Here is a 16,745-nt window from a genome sequence, read left to right as displayed (position 1 = left end):
CATGTACTTAAAATTTGTTTACCTCATTTTTATGTAAAATCGAATTTGCAATCGAAAAGTACATTACACATTTTTTTATTATGTGCATGCACCGTGTTCAAAAAAAGCACATCAAAGTTAAAATTTGTCCGAAAAAATCCGGTTTTTTTATTTAAAAAAAAGTGTCCTTTATTGATTTTTTTTTTTAAAGTTCAGAAAATTTCCTGCTTTTTCGTCTAAGAAAATTGGACCACTGGTTGCTGCGATTTAGCGGATAAAAGAAAAAGAAACAGGAAAATTGTTTTTTTCTAAGTCTAACCCAAACAACTCTCCATTTTCTAATGTCGATATATCAGCAATTAATTGTCCTATTTTCAATATTGAAAAATTAAAAATTCGTGAAATTTTCCGATCTTTTCGGAAAAAATATGTTTTTTGATGAATACTAACATTTTAAAAAAGCCAAACATTTAATATTTTAAAAAATGGACAATCATGGACATTTTTTTTAAGTCAAAAAACCGGAATTTTTCGTACAAAATTTAACTTTGAATGGATATATTATAAAAACGGTAAAAGGCTTTCTAGGCCCGGTGAAAAAATATAATTTAACCCAAAAATGATGAGCTCCTCGTCACAGTGTCCTGATGTGTTGATAATTTTCTGACTAGAAAGCCTTATACTTAATCGAAAAATGTGTAAAGTACTTTTTTATTGCAAATTCGATTTAAACATTAAAAACTAACTTAATCCACCTATGTGGTTGATGCCTTCCTCACTTTTTACCAAAAATGGGTATATGAGTGGTTTCATCATTTTTTTAGATCCAGAAAAAAAGAACACAATGTATAACTTATGTGGTAATAACTCGAAACAGGGTTGCAAGATCTTCAATGTCTTAGACTCATTGGAAAGGCCTTTCAATTACCTAACCAACGATGGGTCGGATGATGAATCCGGAAATAGTTTACATAGATTTAAGTGAGATCCGGCTTCAAAAAAGTACATAAATATCACTTAAGTGGTCATAACTCGAGACAGGGTTGCCAGATCTTCAATGTCTTGGACCCATTGGAAAGGTCTTTCAATTACCTAACCAACGATGAGTCGGATGATGGATCCGGACATTGTTTACATGCATATAATTGAGATCCGGGTATTTGTGAAAACATATTTTTATACATAACTTTTGAACTATTTATCGAAACTTCAAACAATTCAATAGCGATGTATGGGACCCTAAACCAAGTCGAATGAAACTGGTTCGATCAAAATCGGTTCAGCCAGTGCTGAGAAAACTCAGTGAGAATTTTGGTCACATACATACATACACACACACATACACACATACACACACACAGACATTTGTTCAGTTTTCGATTCTGAGTCGATATGTATACATGAAGGTGGGTCTAGGAGCTTTTAATAGAAAGTTCATTTTTAGAGCAGGATTATAGCCTTACCTCAGTGAGGAAGGCGAAATAGGTCAGAAAATTTTTAAAATACCGATTTTGGGAAATTGATTTTTTTTAAAATAACCCAATTTTTTTCCGTGTACCTATTTTATTGATAGTTCTCATCAATACCTACAACTTTGCTGAAGACACCAAATCAATCAAAAAATTCCTTGAAAAGTAACAGATTTTCGAATATTTACGTACCTTTATTATATGAACACCTGCCAAAATTGTATGGAGATAAGTATTAGTGAATCGAGGACACAAAATGGCTTCTTTGGTGATAGAGAATCCCCTCATAAAGTTTGAGCCAAATATTGTAAAAAAAAAAACAAAATAAAAAAAATGAAATCGGCCGATTTCGTAGAGAATTGCTCATCTGACAAATCTTTTTTTTAATGGCAACGCAATGCATGCGACTTTAAAAAACAATTAAAAAATAAGAAGTTTTGTGAATAATAAAATAGAACAAATTTTTTGTTGAATTTCAAATAACTCCGACTCCGACTCCGGCTCCGGGTTATCAGAAATTTTCGGCTCCGACTCCGACTCCAACTCCAGCTCATAAAATGTAGCCGACTCCGGCTCCGACTCCAACTGTTCGAGTTTTCAACGACTCCGACTCCGACTCCGACTCCAGGTCCCCAAAAAGACCCGACTCCACCGACTCCGGCTCCGACTCCGACTCCGACTCCACAGCCCTGGTTTTAAAAAAGGAGAAACGGCATCATATAAAATATTTCAAGTCAATGTAAAGTTATAGATAAATTTAGAACTACCGTCAACTAGGAAATATCAAGCCTATAGTCTGAAAAGGTATAGGAGATTTTAAAGCAATAATGCAATGATTTTAAAGCAAAATCGGTGTAGGGTAGGCCAAGCAACACACTTTGTCAGATAGGGGAAAGTGGGGCAAGTGTAACAAGCTAAGGAAATGCTCGTTATAACCCATTAAAAAGTTAAAAAATCTGTCGGATTTTATTATAATCATCTTATTCTAGGTCTTGACTAAGACTTTGTTTAAACACGTTTTAAAAAAATCCTGTTTTTTAATGTGAAAAATTGATTTTAAAATTTTTGATTTTCCGTACGTTCTACTCAACTAGTGGGGCAAGACGAGCAACCCGTTGGGGCAAGAGGAACAATGCATGAAAAATATGGTAATTTGCTAACAATTGAACTGTTATCACTTAAATACATCAGATTAGAATGTATTTGAATGGTTTCTTCCATTTTTAGATTAAATAATAATATTTTACTAAAAATTTTATCGTTTTTACGAAAAAAATACTACTTCGATGATAAATAGTAAATTTTCATAATATCACTATACTTTGTATGTACAATTTTTTTTAACGATTGTTTATCAGTTTTTAAGTACTTTCATGTATTTATTTCCCAATAAAATATGTTGTTGCAGCAATTCGTATTTTTTCCATACTAAAAATCCATATGGTACACTTGCCCCACCTGAACAAGATTTTTAAAAGCTCTCAAAAAAATAACCAAAAGTTAAATCATACTTTGTAATAGGTGCATGTCATTTGTAGGGACACTACTGATCTAGGAAAAATAGCATTTTGATAAAATGAGCCTTAAAACGAACCCTAAGCCTTATTTTGTACTTTCCAAATATTATAAGAAAACAAAGGTTTCGAAAAAAACTTCATTAAATCTTATGCCCCGTGGCGTTTACGTCGTTTTGGCGGTTATGTGGTAGTGGAATCAGCTAATTGCATTGCTAGCAACAATTTCTCATACTGGAAATAATCAAAATTGTAGGAATTACGACCGTACGAGCGATTGTTCCTCTTGCCCCATATGGTCGTCTTGCCCCACCTTCCCCTAAACGTATTTCCTAACTGGTTGTATAACCGATTGGCCTCGTTACCACAACTTGTTCTACAACTCCTGTGCATTGGAAAAAGCGCACTTTTTTCTGTTGTATAACTTGCCAGAATAAGATGCAAGTTATCAGAGTAAGTTGTACAAATGTATTTGACAACACTGTGCTAGCTAACAAGAGATCCATCGAAAAAAGGGGGCGTGGCTAACGGCTGTGCTGTCAAATCAAAGCGCACACTGAAAAGGAAAGATAGATTGAAAACAGTTGTCTAACCGTTACCCAACTTACATGTAAACAAACAGTTCTTATTAGAATTTCAATCAAAGACGAAGCCAATAAGAATAGTATCTCTGACTATTTTGGTACGCTTGTTTCTGCCCGATTTATTTAGAAAAAAGAGAAATTGCATGAAAAAAACAATCCTTTCGCGCTCTCTAACTGTGAATTCTTGTGAAACCCTCTTCATGGCGAACTTTTAGATTTTCCTTTTTTGATGAACTTCGTCTTTTCCAAGATTCGATCCGATGACTTCGACGATTTGTTGTTATCTCCACGGCAGGTCCAGGCGCGCTTCCACATCTCTCCACGAGGCTTCATAGTAAACAAGCTGGCCTAAACGTCAATAAGAAGGCTGCTGTCAGCTTTGTTATACAGCAGTGAGCTATACAACTTAACTCCAGAAAAGGCTGTCATTGGAAATTAAGTTATATAAGTTTGTTTCAAGTCAGTTTTTATAACTCCAATATACAACTTAGTTATAACAAACCGTTTCAACTGTCATTTCTATTACCGTACCACGGAGCAACATTGAAATCGGTGTGATTTTAATTTGTTATTTTCTCTATCATGAACTCCATAAGCTGACATTTTTTGTAGCTTTGACGGGCGATATGTTTATAAACAATCGGTCAACAATTAAAATTATTGCAATCTTCGATAAAAAAAAATTACCGAAACTCTAAATACCTCACGTACAAATTTACACCACCTAACAACACGAAATGTCAAGTTGAATATGTTTGTTGATTATCAGTTATATAACCTATTCTCCGATAACATTTGTGTACCAAAGCGAGAAAACCTAAGGTTATATAAAGAATGGTTGGCCACGCCCATTTTTCAAAAGATGCCGTCACATGACAATTTTAGATAAGCAGTGAAACAAACAGTGCAATATTATACTTATTCAACAAACTGTTTTCGAGGAAAACATTGCAGATGACGGAACAGCATCTTGGCATATCAGCATCTTGACGTTTAATTACAGCTCATAAAAAGCGTTTTTGACTGAAATCAAGTGATAAATACCTCAAACGGAAGTGAGCAAGCATGTTTCTATCGAAGGTGTTCTAAAATAAGTTGTTTAAACAGTGTAAATCAGCAAATTTGATGGAGTTAGGAGCGAGTGCTAAACCACCCAAATAGGTGAGAATTTTCTCCATGTTGTGTTTTAAAGTTGGAAAAGAGTGAAGTTGACTGTGTTTTAACACTTTTGTGGCACAAAACACGATAGTTACATAAGTAAGTTATACAAGCAGTAACACAAACTGTTATTTAAGTTATGTTAAGATTTTGTCTCGTATGTTTATCAAAAACAATTGTCTAACTATTATTCAAATGTCGACAAGTTATGAGTGCTACTTGGGAGGGTTGTCATCAATGAGACACTTTTGGTTTTTAACTTTAATCGATTTTTGTATTTTTTTCATCAGCATATTTTAATGAGCTTTTCAATGCATTTTCTTTCTTTTAATGTGTTCTAACATTGACCAAAATATGAGATCGATCTGACGTCTACAACCGGAGTTCTTCAACTGTCTCTGTCATTTTATGGGAAATTTAATGTACTTTTCGAATCCAGAAAATCTTGAACCAGAAGGGTCATTTTTTCATTTAGAACCAAATTTTTCATTTTAAAATTTCGTGTTTTTTCTAACTTTGCAGGGTTATTTTTTAGAGTATAACAATATTCTACAAAGTTGTAGAACAGACAATTACAAAAATTTTGATATATAGACATAAGGGGTTTGCTTATAAACATCACGAGTTATCGCGATTTTACGAAAAAAAAGTTTTGAAAAAGTTGGTCGTCATCGATCATGGTCACCCGCGACAGACAAGGACGACGAAACAAAGAGAAACGCAAAAAATAACATTTTCAAAACTTTTTTTCGTATTGGACAAAAATGTGTTGGACAAAAATTACTTTTTTGCTCGTAGGCTGCCATTAACACCAAAACTAATAATTCTTCAGATTTTGTTCGACGTCCCATAGGGGATGAGTGGGGCTACAATGTCTTTTCATTAGGTTTGACCAAAATTAAGAATATACCCAGAATCTAGGGCTGTCTCATTGTTCCCCACTCTTTTCAGTCCATGGGTAACCAATAAGTCAATTTGATTTTTCTTCATGAAACTTTTAAAAATCTATGTATGGGTAATTCTCTACCAACTCACACGAAATCGGGAAAAGTTGGCCCGACCCCTCTTCGATTTGCGTGAAACTTTGTCCTAAGGGGTAACTTTTGTCCCTGATCACGAATCCGAGGTCCGTTTTTTGATATCTCGTGACGGAGGGGCGGTACGACCCCTTCCATTTTTGAACATGTGAAAAAAGAGGTGTTTTTCAATAATTTGCAGCCTGAAACGGTGATGAGACAGAAATTTCGTGTCAAAAGGACTTTTTTGTAAAATTAGACGCCCAATTTGATGGCGTACTCAAAATTCCGAAAAAAAAACGTATTTTTCATCGAAAAAAACACAAAAAAAAGTTTTAAAAATTCTCCCATTTTCCGTTATTTGACTGTAAAAAATTTTGGAACGTGTCATTTTATGGGAAATTTAATGTACTTTCGAATCTACATTGAGCCAGAAGGGTTATGTGTGAACTTTGCACTGTTCCCTGTATCTCATCGATGACTACCCTACCCTACTAATTGTTTTGTTCTATTCTTGTATGAACCGGAAAAGATGTAAAAATCAAAACATTTTGCAAAAGAGTTGGCTTAAGCTTGTTGCAAAATGTGGAATTTTTATTTTTATAATTCTTTTTATGGAATTTTTCAGCCGGAGGCTGGTTCAACCCTTATGCTGCCGATCCCGATGATGCTATGAGACGCGGGTTCGATTCCCGCCTTATCCACTGAGCTTCTATCGGATGGTGAAGTAAAACGTCGGTCCCGGTTTCTCCTGTCTCGTCAGAGGCGCTGGAGCAGAAATCCCACGTTAGAGGAAGGCCATGCCCCGGGGGGCGTAGTGCCAATAGTTTCGTTTTTTCGTTTTTTTTTCGTGGAACTATTTTCAAGCAATGCCATTGTTTGTTTTTGAAAATATATTGATTAAGTCTTTTAAAAAAGAGGCAACAAAAACAAAAGCAATTGTTCTAATAATCTTTAGAAAATATTTTAATAATTGAAATGTTTTTAGAGTTCACATTGACTACATGTTTCCAGCAAAAAAAAAAAACAAATTGAAACGTAAATTAAACTCTATCGTTACAAAGTTGCCGCCTCATCTTTTCGTGTCACGCACCACTGGGGTGAAGGAAGCTACAACTAACTCGATTAAGTTGCAACAATACATCATGTCAATTTCACGTTATCCCTGTCATACTGTCCTTTCTAAACAAGACTGGCACATACTCACACACACCAATGTGTTCTATACCGCATCCCTGTAAAGTATCAATGGGAAAAGGGGTGTCCTTCTCTTAGGTGCATCTTGCACACCTTTTCTCCGTTTGGAGCTGAGTAGCTGTCGTTAACAGCTCACTTTCGAGACGTAATTCAATTTGCACCCTCTCTTATCATCAGCTGCTGCTCGATTCAATTAGTTATTAGTACACTCTGACAAATGCTTGAGATTCAATCCTGAAATTCCGATTTTTTTTAAATTGTTTGATGAAACAAAGCCTACAATCAAAATCCTTCCTTCCAGATGCATCGAGCTTTGCCGGATTCTTCAACTTCCCGTCGATGCGTTCGCTGTTGGACAACTTTTGCGTGTACCACGTGAACGCTCCCGGCCAGGAGGAAGGCGCTCCCACCTTCCCGGAAGAGTAAGTCATCTTCAGCGTTTTTGTTTCAAAAACTATTCTAAAACTTTCTTTTGCGTCTTCCATCAGATACGTGTACCCCACGTTCGACGAGCTGGGCGCCCAGATGCTGTTCGTGATGTCACACTTTAACCTGAAGTCCATCATCGGACTGGGCGTCGGTGCCGGGGCCAACATCTTGGCCCGGTTCGCCCTGGCCAACCCGGATAAGGTGAGTCGATTTTTTGTAGACATACAAAAATTTGCCCTAAAACAAATTCCTCCCGCAGGTTGGCGCCCTCTGCCTAATCAACTGCAGCTCGACCCAGGCCGGCTGGATCGAGTGGGGCTACCAGCTGCTGAACACGCGCAATCTCCGCTCCAAGGGCATGACCCAGGGCGTGCTGGACTATCTGATGTGGCACCACTTTGGCCGGAATCCGGAGGAGCGCAACTTGGATCTGGTGCAGGTATGTCGTTGAAGAATTATTCAAAGAGTTTTTGTTTTTAACCTTCAACAATTTGTTCCAGCTCTACAAATCCAACTTTGAGCGCTCGATAAACCCCGTCAACTTGGCCATGCTGATCGATTCGTACATCAAGCGTACCGACCTGAACATTGCCCGGACGCCGTCCGGCTCACCCCAAACGAGTAATTACGGCGCGAAATTTGAGCCTTGCGTTTTATCTTCTCCTTTTTTGCTCGGTGAAATTGATTAATTTTCTCCTGTTTTTCCTCATCCACCTTCCCGTAGCTGCATCCCTGAAAATGCCAGTGCTGAACATTACCGGAGCACTTTCGCCACACATCGACGACACGGTCACCTTCAACGGCAGACTCGTCCCGGAGAAGACTAATTGGATGAAGGTAAGCCAAACCAATCAATCGACCGACAGCCATCGCCTACAGGTTGAGAAATTCTTTTGGAAAACGCCTTCAAACACAGAACTCCATTTTTCGCCCGTCTAATTAGGCAACACTGTTCATCTGCAATAAATTGCAGTTGACGACAGTGTTGCCCCGTTATCTCGCGCAACGTTCGGTCCAAACTTCATCGTGCTCGAACTTGCATGCGAACGGAGGGAAACTTTTCCCCGCGTTGACCCCGATCTCAGCAAAAGTGCCGCATTCGGGGCGATTTTTCATCCCGGCACTAGCTGTCCCGTGGGGAAAAGTTACAACTATTTTTCCCGGGACGCACACACACACACAGCATAACCAACACTGCACCCTGTCGTCTGATGTAATTGAGAGCAGCGGCGACGCAGGGACCGCAGAAAGTTTGTATTTTTTTTTCTCTGGCACACTCTTTATGAGTCATGCAATTTTTCCGGTTTTCCATCAACTGTTATCGCAAACTTTACATCGAAAGCGCGCCTGTTGCCACGTGGACAAGAGAAGTTGTGTTCTGATTTAATGCATCAAAGTCTTAATATAAGAAATAACTTAATTTGTAACAGATCATTATTAGTTTGCATACAACTTTATAATTTTTCCTTTTTTTAATCATATCAAATTCTGAGCGTCTAACCCACATATCAAAATGATTTTAAAAAAAATTGGTAAAATTAAATCCTTTGAAATACATTAAAATGTATTATATTAAAGCATAACTCATGTTAGCAAAAAATGATCAAAACCACAAAAAAACTTTTATTTATAAAGATCTTTTTAACGGTGCACATCAACCAAAGCTTTTGCACCCAGATTTTTGTTACAGACATTTTAGTATCCTCAAAACTACGGAAACTATCGATATATTTTTGTATTCATGCCCTAAGCTACTATTTTCATAACTATTTACAACAAAATTTGCTAATTTGTATAATCAAATTATTTTCGGATCGGGTTCGTAAGTTCAACAATTTTAGAATAAGAAGACAACAACTTCCTAGGTTGCTGTGCATCCTTAATTTAAAAGATCTGAGCAATTCTCTACGAAATCGGTCGTTTTTCTTCAATTTTATTTTTTTGTATTTTTTAATCCGACTGAAATTTTTTTGGTGCCTTCGGTATGCCAAAAGAAGCCATTTTGCATCATTAGTTTGTCCATAAAATTTTCCATACAAATTTGGCAGCTGTCCATACAAAAATGATGCATGAAAATTCAAAAATCTGTATCTTTTGAAGGAATTTTTTGATCGATTTGGTGTCTTCGGCAAATTTGTAGGCATGGATACAGATTTCACTGGAAAAAATGATACACTGTAAAAAAAAAATTGGTGGTTTTTTATTTAACTTTTTATCACTAAAACTTGATTTGCAAAAAAACACTATTTTTATTTTTTTAATTTTTTGATATGTTTTAGAGGACATAAAATGCCAACTTTTCAGAAATTTCCAGGTTGTGCAAAAAATCTTTGACCGAGTTATGAATTTTTGAATAAATACTGATTTTTTCAAAAAATCGAAATATTGGTCGCAAAAATTTTTCAATTTCATTTTTCGATGTAAAATCAAATTTGCAATCAAAAAGTACTTCAGTGAAATTTTGATAAAGTGCACCTTTTTCAAGCTAATTCCATATTTAGGTGACTGTATTGAAAAAAGTCGCAGTTTTTCATTTTTTCAAATCGGTGCACATGTTTGCACACTTTAGGAAAAAAAACATAATTTTTAAAAGCTGAGAAAATTCTCTATATTTTGCTTCTTGAGACTTTGTTGATACGACCTTTAGTTGCTGAGATATTGCAATGCAAAGGTTTAAAAACAGGAAAATTGATGTTTTCTAAGTCACACCCAAACAACCCACCATTTTTCAATGCCGATATCTCAGCAAGTAATGGTCCGATTTTCAATGTTGATATTTGAAACAATTGTGAAATTTTCAGATCTTTTCGAAAACAATATTTTCAAAATTTTCAAATCAAGACTAACATTTCAAAAGGGGTCAAACATTTAATATTACGCCCTTTTAAAATGTTAGTCTTGGTTTAAAATTTTTGAAAATATTGTTTTCGAAAAGATCTGAAAATTTCACAAATGTTTCATATTTCAACATTGAAAATCGGTCCATTACTTGCTGAGATATCGACATTGTCACACCCAATGTGACTTAGAAAACATCAATTTTCCTGTTTTTAAACACTTGCATTGCAATATCTCAGCAACTAAAGGTCGTATCAACAAAGTCCGAAGAAGCAAAATATAGAGAATTTTGTCAGCTTTTCAAAAATATTTTTGTCAAAAGTGGGCAAACATGTGCACTAATTTAAAAAAATGAAAAACTGCGACTATTTTGAAAAAAGTCACCTAAATATGGATTTAACTTGAAAACGATGCACTTTATCAAAATTTCACAAAAGTACTTTTTGATTGCAATTTTGATTTTATATCGAAAAATGAAGTTGAAAAATTTTTGCGACCAATATTTCGATTTTTTGAAAAAAAAAAACATTATTTATTCAAAAATTCATAACACGGTCAAAGATTTTTTGCACAACCTGGAAATTTCTGAAAAGTTGGCATTTTATGTCCTCTAAAACATATCAAAAAATAAAATAAAAAATAGTGTTTTTTGCAATACAAGTTTTAGTGATCAAAATTTAAATAAAAAAATCAACAATTTTTTTTACAGTGTATCATTTTTATTCAGTGTAGTCTGTATCCATACCTACAACTTTGCCGAAGACACCAAATCGATCAAAAAATTCCTTCAAAAGATACAGATTTTTAAATTTTCATACATCATTTTTGTGTGGACAGTTGCCAAATTTGTATGGAAAATTATATGGACAAACTAATGATGCAAAATGGCTTCTTTGGGCATACCGAAGGCACAAAAAAAGTTTCAGTCGGATTAAAAAATACAAAAAAAAATCGAATGACCGAAATCCTAGAGAACTGCTCATCTGTGTCACGTTAACAAAATGGAAAAAAAAATCACAAAAATATTGCAGAAACAAAAACCAAGGGTCCTGATTGCTCCAAAAAGACAAACCTAGTGCGACGAAAAACTGCTCTGATGTAATCCTACCGTTTGTCACTTCCACAACAATCGCTACTGAACACTCTCTCTTTGCTCTCCCTCTCACTCCGATCGGGTAGTTAGTACAGCGAATGGTTCAGAGAGGGCGATTTCGTTGAATCGCTCAAAGTTGAAAATAGTTTGAGATCGGCTTTGCTTTGATCATTTAACAAACCTCTTAAAATCAATGATTTCAATAATATTTTGCAATTTTGTTGTTTACCCAACATCAAAGACATATTTGGCTGCAATTTCCACCAAACCATATTGTAACTGACGGCAAACTGTGATAGTACACAGGCCAAGTGAGCACCGCGCTAGTATTTGTGTTGACTCTCTCCTCTCTGAGCTTATTCGTGTGTGATTCGGGTTGACGTACGGAGTAGAAAATGAAATTCACGAAGTATTTGTTTCGCTGAGTGAAGCGATTGAGCAAGCCGTTGTTCATCGGCCTGTTGTGTTCGCTCACGAATGGTTGCGCGCTCCGGTCGGCAAAGATTCGTTGGATGAATGAATGATTTCTGATCATTGAACTGAAAATCGGGACCCCTGACAAGAACAAATTGATTTGTTGCGAAAATTCCCGATAATATTTGAAGCAAAGAAAAAAAAAACAATGCTGAAACAAAAATATATTACATTGAATAAGGCCGTTGCAAATATTTTACAAGGTGTATTGCCTCTTACAAAATTGGTTCCGAAAAATCAGGGGGCAAAAAAATATTTTTTCACAAATCTTCAAAATTTTAATGAAAATAGAAGTCAAACCAACTTAAAACAATATAAAACGCATTTTCTGCATTTATAATCATATTTAGCATGTTTGGGCTGGATTAAAAGTATTTTGAATTTTTATGAAATTCCAATGTACAACACCGAAAAAACTTTCGTCAATACTTAGGTATTTTGGAAACAAATGATTGTAAAACAATTGGGCAGGTGTAAAATGCATTTTTAAACACTTTGTTCATTCAAATGTGGAAACCATGGCTCGTAAGTTCAATGTTTAAACTTTTTTATTTTATTAGTTGGTCACTACCTTGAAAAATAATTCCGAAACATGTAAATAATTAGCCAGCGCCATAAAAAAAACAAACGCGCCAAGTCTTTTGACGTTTCAATTTTGACTACCCATTCCAATCGAAGGCTGAAGAAACCCGAACGAGAAGCGAAGGCAAATAAAGAACAAAGGGTGGCTACCAACACCATCGCAGCGCCTGTTGGAGTGAGCCAGTGTTGCCAGGAAATTTTCTCTATAAATGCTACTTTTCGTGAGTGTTCGTTTAAAATTTCATCAATTTTGGCAGCAATAGGCAGACCCGAAAGAGCGGTGGAAGTAAAAAAAACTAAGCTGAAAATAGGAAGATGGGCGTGGCCCAATCGACCCAATGCATTCGTTTGATTAGAATATATTTTGGAAATATTTTTTTTAAATGCTTGTAAAAGGAACAGAATAACTTTTAGTAAAAGTGAAAATAAACAGAAATGTTCACAAAAAGTTGCTCTACTCGTTGGTGTACTTGGTTTTAGTAAATTTCAAGGAACACTCCAGATTATCCAGCATCATTCAAACACGACCGCTTACAGGCTTAAAATGGGTTTATTTCCCCTACAATGCGATATGATCAGCTTCTAAACAGTACTACTGTCATTGCCACAATATTTCAAACAGCATAACTAACATTTTTCTCCCCGTCCTTCCCAACTCCCAGATCTCCGACTGCGGTCTCGTACTCGAGGAGCAACCGGGCAAGCTGGCCGAGGCGTTCCGATTGTTCCTGCAGGGTGAAGGCTATGGTAAGTGTTAAGATTGTTGTCCCCTAACCCTCCCAGTATCTCTCTGTCAAAAAACCCCCCCTTGTCTTATAAACAAAATGTTAGAGCAAAAAAAAAGCAACAACAACTACAAAACTAGCCACCTTGATATTTAACAATTCGAACCTAGTACTAACCCAGAGGCATAAATCTGATACTAAAGCTAAAAAAAAACAGAAAAGCGTAAAACGGTAGCGAGTAAAATTTGGCGCAATTTAGAAGTAAACCCACACTCACAATCCATGCATCATAGAATAAGACTAGCAAAAAAAAGATCAGTTTCATTTTCGAGTCATTCGAAAATTAACGCAAAAATTTGGCCCAAAACCATAGCGATAGACTAAATTGAAGCTTGCTCATCGATCACGCGCAGGTAGTTGAATTTGAAGTCGCTAACCTTATTGTTGAGTTTGGAACTAGGCTAACACTAACAAATCTAAAATTAGTTTTTACTTACATAAAATCATTAATTTCATCTCGAAGCGCCCCCACCCCCTCTCAAATCAAAACTGATTTAGCACCTCAGTTTCTCATTAAAACCTTCATCTTAGGAATTGATTAGCATATTTGTATATTTATGTACAAAATCAAAAAAAGAAAAATGATAGCATTGGTTTCATTATAAATTAATATGATCGCTCGATATATATGTTCGATACAAGCTGCTGCTGCGCTCCAAAGCCCAGCTCCAATTTCATCACATTTGCAAACAACAAAAAAAGCGAAACAAAACCAGCTAATTGAAACTAAACTCAAAAAAGCAAGCAACGCTTGGCGCTAAATTATCAAAAAAAAAAAAAACATGAAGCTAGCTTCGCGAATCATACCACCAAAAGTAATGTTACTTCGAAAAAAGTGAAAAATTTCAATAAAAAATAAGACTTGCGAAGCTACGTCTATTTGCGAAAGCTTACGCGGCTAACTCTAAACATTGGCGTTTTTATTCACATTTTGTCCCTTGCAATAAAAAAATCGCGGCACAAACAATCAGACGCTTCTGAGCAATTCTCTACGAAATCGGTCTTTTTTCTTCAATTTTAATTTTTGTATTTTTTAATCCGGCTGAAACTTTTTTGGTGCCTTCGGTATGCCCAAAGAAGCCATTTTGCATCATTAGTTTGTCCATATAATTTTCCATACAAATTCGGCAGCTGTCCATACAAAAATGATGTATGAAAATTCAAAATCTGTATCTTTTGAAGGAATTTTTGATCGATTTGGTGTCTTCGGCAAAGTTGTAGGTATGGATACGGACTACACTGGAAAAATAATACACGGTAAAAAAATTTGGTGATTTTTTATTTAACTTTATCACTAAAACTTGATTTACAAAAAACACTATTTTTATTTTTTTATTTTTGATATGTTTAAGAAGACATAAAATGCCAACTTTTCAGAAATTTCAGGTTGTGCAAAAATCACTGACCGAGTTATGAATTTTTAATCAATACTGATTTTTCAAAAATCGAAATTTTGGTCGTAAAATTTTCAACTTCATTTTCGATGTAAAATCAAATTTGCAATCAAAAAGTACTTTACTAAAATTTTGATAAAGTGCACCGTTTTCAAGTTATAGCCATATTTAAGTGACTTTTTTGAAAATAGTCGCAGTTTTTCATTTTTTTAAATTAGTGCACATGTTTGCCCAGTTTTGAAAAAAATATTTTTGAAAAGCTGAGAAAATTCTCTATATTTTGCTTATTCGGACTATGTTGATACGATCTTTAGTTGCTGAGATATTGCAATGCAAAGGTTTAAAAACAGGAAAATTGATGTTTTCTAAGTTTCACCCAAACAACCAACCATTTTCTATCGTCAATATCTCAGCAACTAATGGTCCGATTTTCAATGTTAATATATGAAACAATTGTGAAATTTTCCGATCTTTTCGAAAAAAATATTTTTGGAATTTTCAAATCAAGACAAACATTTTAAAAGGGCGTAATATTGAATGTTTGGCCTTTGTGAAATGTTAGTCTTGATTTGAAAATTCCAAAAATATTTTTTTCGAAGAGATCGGAAAATTTCACAAATGTTTCATATATTAACATTGAAAATCGGACCATTAGTTGCTGAGATATTGACGATAGAAAATGGTGGGTTGTTTGGGTGAAACTTAGAAAACATCAATTTTCCTGTTTTTAAACCTTTGCATTGCAATATCTCAGCAACTAAAGGTCGTATCAACAAAGTCCAAATAAGCAAAATATAGAGAATTTTCTCAGCTTTTCAAAAATATTTTTTTCAAAACTGGGCAAACATGTGCACTAATTTAAAAATGAAAACTGCGACTATTTTCAAAAAGTCACTTAAATATGGCTATAACTTGAAAACGGTGCACTTTATCAAAATTTCAGTAAAGTACTTTTTGATTGCAAATTTGATTTTACATCGAAAAATGAAGTTGAAAAATTTTACGACCAAAATTTCGATTTTTGAAAAATCAGTATTGATTAAAAATTCATAACTCGGTCAGTGATTTTTGCACAACCTGAAATTTCTGAAAAGTTGGCATTTTATGCCTTCTAAAACATATCAAAAATAAAAAATTAAAAATAGTGTTTTTGTAAATCAAGTTTTAGTGATAAAAGTTAAATAAAAATCACCAAATTTTTTTACCGTGTATTATTTTTTCCAGTGTAGTCCGTATCCATACCTACAACTTTGCCGAAGACACCAAATCGATCAAAAATTCCTTCAAAAGATACAGATTTTTGAATTTTCATACATCATTTTTGTATGGACAGCTGCCGAATTTGTATGGAAAATTATATGGACAAACTAATGATGCAAAATGGCTTCTTTGGGCATACCGAAGGCACCAAAAAAGTTTCAGTCGGATTAAAAAATACAAAAAAAATCGAATGACCGAAATTCTAGAGAACTGCTCTTCTTTCGCAATATAAAGTTTTGAAATTTGGCAGCGTCTGATTGTCTGTGCGTTGTTGTTTGATGTTTTCCCGTCGCTAGTTGAGGCTGGATGTTTTTTGATATATTTTTTTCTTGTTTCTAACTGTCTTTTATATTTTTTTTTCCTCCACAAATGAGTTAATTTTGAACTATGCTTTTGCTATAAGTTATTGCTGTCAAATTGTTAACTCTTTCAACGCAATCATTTTTGGTTTTGTTTCGAAAATATCATCCCATCATTTCATCTAAATGTAGCAATTTCATCCAGCAAGAATATTTGATTTAAATTTATAAGCTTGAAATCGTTAAAATTAATACCAACTGAACACAGGAGTTTTTTTTTACCTTTATGGGAGAATAATCCCAAATGTTAGACAGTGAAGGAATTAAAAAATCAGTTTTTTCATAAAATTTCTTTCATCAGGTCCTTTTCGGTGCTGGGACCTGGTTAGAACCGAGTTTTTTCATAAAATTTCTTTCATCAGGTCCTTTTCGGTGCTGGGACCTGGTTAGAACTTTTGTAATTACAGTTTTCTGAAAGCAAAGAGTTATTCCAGAAAATCTTGAGTGTAAATGGTAAAGGGAAAATTTTAGTTTAAAAGTTTTTATTTAAAAAGTATCCCTTGAATAAGGTTATTTCAAATTTAAAATCAATAATGTAATCAAGCATAAATTGTTTTTCAAACACACACAAAAATACAAACTCAGCTTTTTTTGGCTTCAAATTTATTTTTCAA

At 34.8% G+C, this 16,745-nt stretch overlaps 1 protein-coding gene across 12 annotated transcripts in view; it reads left to right on the top strand.

The window, feature by feature from the left end:
- The window catches only part of LOC6041584 (protein NDRG3), a 183,494-nt gene that overhangs the window by 153,627 nt on the left and 13,122 nt on the right, over window positions 1–16,745 (top strand). For all 12 annotated transcript variants that reach the window (XM_038256113.1, XM_038256106.1, XM_038256110.1 and 9 more), the window contains 6 exons: window positions 7,219–7,339; window positions 7,406–7,547; window positions 7,606–7,785; window positions 7,847–7,967; window positions 8,071–8,183; window positions 12,996–13,080. In XM_038256113.1, coding sequence (XP_038112041.1) covers window positions 7,219–7,339; window positions 7,406–7,547; window positions 7,606–7,785; window positions 7,847–7,967; window positions 8,071–8,183; window positions 12,996–13,080 — 762 coding nt within the window. The remainder of the gene's footprint in view (window positions 1–7,218; window positions 7,340–7,405; window positions 7,548–7,605; window positions 7,786–7,846; window positions 7,968–8,070; window positions 8,184–12,995; window positions 13,081–16,745) is intronic.

The sequence above is a fragment of the Culex quinquefasciatus genome, chromosome 2 (genome assembly GCF_015732765.1).
Source record: "Culex quinquefasciatus strain JHB chromosome 2, VPISU_Cqui_1.0_pri_paternal, whole genome shotgun sequence".
Lineage (NCBI taxonomy): Eukaryota > Metazoa > Arthropoda > Insecta > Diptera > Culicidae > Culex > Culex quinquefasciatus.
The sequence above is the reverse complement of the archived record's forward strand: the minus strand, read 5'-3'. Positions and strand labels throughout refer to the sequence as shown.